This window comes from Phytophthora infestans, genomic scaffold (genome assembly GCF_000142945.1).
Source record: "Phytophthora infestans T30-4 supercont1.46 genomic scaffold, whole genome shotgun sequence".
Taxonomy (NCBI): Eukaryota; Oomycota; class Peronosporomycetes; order Peronosporales; family Peronosporaceae; genus Phytophthora; species Phytophthora infestans.
The window spans coordinates 342682-348506 of NW_003303713.1; the positions used below are offsets into that span (position 1 = coordinate 342682).

A 5825-nucleotide genomic window follows, 5' to 3' on the forward strand; every position below is an offset into this window, starting at 1 on the left:
TGCGTCGTTAGCCCTTCCGCAAAGCGCCCGAGCAGCACGGACATCGGGGACCCAGTGGACGAAAGTGCCACTTGCTCGCGGCAGGACTCTATATGCTCACCCAGCAGCATTACAGCGAAAAGGAATCAAGGTGACAACTCATTACTCGGAGCTGTTTGATGCGGATGACGAGGATCCGGCAGAGGTAGAAAAATCGGAGGAACATCCTCCAGCTCGAGACGTCGTGGAGTTATCTTCAGGTAGTGAGCAGGGGCTAGAACCGAAACCAGTCATCACAGCAGCTGCGAAGGCCAAATTGCATCTAGTGAAGACGAAGTTGCCCAAGCTGCCGGAAACATCCCAACTCATCGCATTAAAGCAGCGTCAAAATGGAGTTATAGGCAATATCCTCCAAGAATTGCGAGACAGTCATGGGAGTAGCTTGCCACTTCATCCTGACTCACTGGAAGAAGCTGCGACGTTCGAACAGATTGAGAGCAGTCTAGGCATGAAAGAAGTCTCTACCCCAGCGTCCGGAAATTGTATGGCGATGGCGATTTCGCAGGCACTGGCAGACCAAAATTTGGCAGCCAAACCTGCAACGATGGAAAAGTTAACAGCGGCGATCAAACGGGGAATCTGTTGGGCAGGCCAGCTCAACTGTATGGAGCAATTTGATCATTTCACCCGGACCACCACCTTAGTGAATATGGGGAGGGGATGGGAAGGAATGGGTCCGAAGGAATCGAGCAAACAGTTTAGATGGTATCTGCAAGAGTATGCGGCCTCCTCCTCCAAGATATTAGACTCAGTATCAAGATACAACTGGGGTTCCAGTGAATTGATGGCCACTGCAGCGAATTTTCTCCGTAGACGCATCTTCGTCTTAGCTTTTGACACTGATGAAAAAAAACAATGGCACTGCTCGGAGTATCGACCGAGTAGTATGACACGGGGCAGAAAATTTTTCGAAACTGGTCAACAGGTCCCGCTTCAGCTACAGGAATGTCTTCAGAGAATCTATCAAGCCAAACTTGACGACCCACAGACTGGGCCGCTAGTTCTTCGCTTCTGGGGCCGCCACTACTCGGCTTTCGTACATTCAGCGGCTTTCCAAATCCCCGTCGCAACAGTAAACACGCCATACGAGGAAAAACGGGAAGGGCCGCTGGCAAGGGATGCAGACGTGGACATGAACTCGGAACCACGCGAAGTAGCGAGCTCCGATCAAGCGCAAAGGAATAATGATGATCCGTGGGATCCGACGGCCTGTGATGGTGACTTAGATGAACTCAAGAGACGGCTCTCCGGCTTATCAATTCCGCATGACTTGAAATGTGAAATACACGTCATTCTCCAGCAGGCGGAACCGACCCGGTTCGACGAACTTTTAGCCTTCCTGGTTAATACAGCTATGCAACTCACGTATGCAGAACGACAGGCGTTGGTCCGGTTGGATCTAACAAAGGAGAACGACCCTGAAATTAGGCAGCTCTTGCAGAAATATCAAATCTCCAAAGTTGTCTTACAGCAGTGGAAATCAACAGTTCAATCGGCGCATACGAGAGTGATTCAGCGCGATATGATCAGCGAAGGTGCAGCGGAGGAAGAGACCGCATCGTTATACGAACCATCGTCCGGGAGTAGCCAGGACAGCTCGCAGCCAACAGTAACACCCCGGCGAACCAAGCAACCCCCTCCGAAAGCGCCCACCAAACGAGCACATACGCTCACGCCAATGGAGTGCGAAGCTATACGACAAGGAGTGAAGGCCAAACGAGATCACACTAATCAGCAGTTGCAGGAAGCTCCGAAGCAAGCAGACCAGACCATGGTGCCCACGCTTCCGACCAAGCCTGTCCGAGAGGCTTGGCCAGAACAATGGCAACAAATGCAATCGATATGGCCATCGACAGCGAGCGCTCCATTCCCACTTGAACAGAGCACTGAAGAAGAATGGATCTTGACGGCAAGAGCGGAACCTACAATGCTTCTCCACATGATCCAACGCTTTGCATTCCCTGAAGAACTTATGGCCTCCCTTAGTGACAAGACGCTCATGGAATGGACTTCCCAATGGAGACGAGACTGCGTGCAAGCCAGCCTCATCGCGTATCGTAGTCGCTCGGATGATCGGGGCACTCTCAGATGGTTAGATGACTGGAAGGCGCGGTTCGCCAGAGCGCCGCCAAATAATTTAGCTCCTCTGGTGGATAGTAGCGACGATTGGGTGAAACTCCGGAGTAGAGGCTACGGAAAAGATGAAGTCCTTAAGCTATGTGACGTGGAAAACAAGAGGCGGCTTGCTCAACATCTACTTTGTGCATTGATTTACGAGAAGGAGATTCGAGCAATTACGGGTCGGGAAAATGAAAATGAGAATGGAGCACTCACACGTTTGAAGCGTCACCTCATAGCTTTACAAGAAGTAGACGACTTCCGGAAGGCGTACTCAACAGAAACAACCTCGGTGGATTGGTCAGCTCTCGCGCGCTACTTTTCCACGGCCCTGGAGAAGAGGGTGGATGAGCGCGATCACCCTTATTAAGGGTGAAGAGATGCAGCAGCTGCCGCGACAACACAATCCAAAAAGCGGAGCTGCTGGAGACGTCTACGGGCGTCTGATTGCTCTACGCGAGGAGAAAGCAGGCGTAGGAAGGAAGAGGAAAGGCAAGGTGGAGTCGTCAAGATTCCTGACACAGAATGTGAGGGGGTTTAAACAGGAAACCCAGTTCGGCTGGTTACGAGCGTGGCGTAGAATACCGGTGAGGGAACGCCCGGTGGCTTGGTTACTTCAGGAGACGCACATCAGCTCAGAGGATGAAGCGGACACACTGGAGGAAGCATGGAAGCAGCTTTGGGGGAAGCAAAACGAGAAAGACGGCCCTCGCTTATCATATTGGAGTGTGCACAGCTCCAAGGTAGGAGGGGTGGCGATATTACTCAACCCGGATCACTCCAAGGAGGCCAAAGCATGGAACGTAGGTCACTGGACTAATCGGGGAATAGCTGTCCGAATCGGAGGGCAACTCGTAGTAAATGTCTACGCCCCCAATGTACCGGTGGAGCGAGAAGCATTCTGGAAACAACTCAGGCAATGGCAATGGCCCAGATGTGAAATAGTGTTGGCCGGCGATTTTAATTGCGTGCAGAGTCCGCCACTGGACAGGATGGGTGGACAGCGAAGTGCGAAACCCGAAAGTCCAGCGCTACGGGAGCTCGTGCGCCACCTCGACCTGGAAGATGCTGTGACGTTAGAAGGAGCGGTAAATGAAGACGAAGAATATATCGATCCCACGGAATTCTTTACGTATTGGGGAGCAGAATGTGCGAGTCGGATCGACCGTTTCTACGTTCCAACCGACTGGACGAACAAGGTGCACTGGGTGGAAGTTAAGGAACCAGCGGCGCCCTCCGATCACCAGTGTGTCTGCCTTCACCTACGGAATCAACGCCAGCAGCACCAACGACAACTCACGAACCGTCTAATTTCATACCCCATTCGGTCCTCCCGCCCAGCGCGGGTACAAGCAGAGCTAATGGCCGAACTGATAGAAAGAGGGGTGGGAAAAGGAGTAACGAGCAGGACTTGGGACCGCACAGCTGTCGAATGTGTACACAGCATCAAGAAAATTCAGCATCAGGAGCGTAGAAGAAGGAAGAAAGCCAAGCATCGAGCGAATGCGCAAAACCGAGCGCATCTGCTTACAAGGCGGGATCTCCTCCACCAAACTGAAGAAGACATGCGCGAAGAACACGAGATTCGTCTAGGTCAGAAGCTGGAGAGAACGATTGAGCAAATCCGGTGGAATTTCAAGAGGGTATCCAACTGGGAGAAGGACCAAACAATCACTGATATCCACCATGTCCACGGGGAGAAGTTTGACCGACACATGAACATAGCAGACAAGGTCGGGTCAGAATGGAAACCCATTCTCGGAAGGGTGCACAGCCAAATACCTTTGGAGCAGTTAGAAAGTGAGTTCGATCAGTTTGTGCTCGTGCCACAGGACAGGCACGTGACACCGGAGCAGAATGAAGTCTTGGTGGCAGAAATTATGCAGGAGGAAGTATTGACTGCCATTGCGAACCTCAATAGACACAAGGCAGCGGGGCCGGACGGTCTCAACAACGACTTCTTCAAAGACGCGCAACCTCTGCTGGTTCCAGTAATGGTGGCAATAGGCAATGAGTTGCTTAAAGGGGCAGAGCCGCCACCGTCTTTCCTTGAAGGACTGATCATCCCGTTGAGAAAAAAAAGAAAATTCAACAGATGCGATGGACTATAGGCCTATCTCTTTACTGCAGACTGGGTATAAAGTCTTCATGAAGGTGCTAGCGGCCCGGATGCAAAGGGTTCTGGGGAGACCAATTGGCGATTCTCAACAGGGTTTCATTCAGGGGCGTCAAATGATGAAGACGGTCATGATGATGCTGGCGGTGATCGCAACAGCACGTGGTGAACCTGACCTAGCAGCATTGCTCAGCAGAGTCATTATTCTGCTCGATTTCAGGAAGGCCTACGACACGGTATCTCGCGATTTTCTCTTTCTGGCGCTGAAAAAATTTGGCTTTTCGAAAGAATTCGTCAACTTGCAGCGACGGCTCCATGACGGAACAACAGCGAGGTTTCTCGTCAACGGAGAGCTCTCAAGAGCACAATTAGTGGTATCGGGCATTAGGCAGGGGTGCCCGGTCGCGCCGCTGCTCTTCATCATCGCAGCAGAGGTGCTGGCTTTAGCCATTCGGCAGGACCCAGAATTGCAGGGCATTGAAGTACCGGGAGCAGAAGATCAACGACACTTGTTTTCGGCCTTTGTAGATGACTCTACTCTATTTCTGCAGCGAGCTCAGCAGATCCCCCGAGCCATGCAGATTGTAGAGCGCTTTGGTAGACTGTCTGGTCTACAGGTCCAGCCAGCCAAAAGCATGCTCATCTTCCTGAATAAGGCAGTCGAGTTGACTCAGTTCCTTGGCCTGCCGGTCCTGAAACATGGAGATACGGTCCGTTATTTAGGCTATCAAGTGGGCACCGGAACGTTGACGGATGTGAATTGGGCCACACGCATTCGGAACATTCAGCGAAGGCTGGCAACGGCAACGAGATTAGCGACCAGTGTGGAGCATCGGGTGACGATCTTAAATGTTATTATGCTACCGTCCGTGCTGTTCACTGCGGCAGCGTTCGAGATGCCCCTATGGGCAGAGAAGCAGATTCTCAACCTGCAAAAACAGTTCCTATGGAGACATAGCACAGCGACAGATACGAGTCGGCACAAGGTGAATCCGGGACTTGTATATGCCCCAAAGCCGGCAGGAGGAATGGGGCTAGCATCAGTTCCTATAGCATGTCAGACCCAGAGAATTAAACACACCATACTGTGGCTCGTGCAACGCAAAGACACTTACTGGTTTGCATGGAAGGCTTGGGTCTTTCACGGATCAACGAGTGAGTGGGGTGAAGTTATATCTCCGACTAACGTGACCGCTAAGGTAGCCACACGAGTCAGAGGACAGCCTGGGGAAAGAGTGCAGCAGCTGATGACTACTTGGCTCCAACCACCTGATGACCTTTCAGCAGACTCCATCTTGAAGTACCAGACGGATCTTGAGCAACTGGAAGTAGACTCTCTTAGCTGGACTGTAGCCGGAAGATGGATCATCGAGCTACCAAGGGTATTGGTGTCACCGAGGAGGGGGCTGACGGCGGTAGTTGAAACATTCTGGCCGGCATTCAAATAGAACGCCAACCCGTGGATATTAGACAAGAGAGGAAACACACTCAGCAATAAAAAATACGACAGGATTCAAAGCTGCACAATTGAGGAACTTCATATCACGCGTAC

At 51.8% G+C, this 5825-nt stretch overlaps 1 protein-coding gene across 1 annotated transcript in view; it reads left to right on the plus strand.

Annotated features, from left to right (window-relative positions):
• The window catches only part of PITG_16851 (uncharacterized protein), a gene marked incomplete at both ends in the record, with an annotated part of 2608 nt that extends 412 nt beyond the window's left edge, over positions 1–2196 (plus strand). The window contains 3 exons of the mRNA XM_002897243.1: positions 116–1356; positions 1468–2151; positions 2181–2196. Of these exons, the coding sequence (XP_002897289.1) occupies positions 116–1356; positions 1468–2151; positions 2181–2196 (1941 nt within the window). The remainder of the gene's footprint in view (positions 1–115; positions 1357–1467; positions 2152–2180) is intronic.
• Between the last annotated feature and the right edge of the window lie 3629 nt (positions 2197–5825).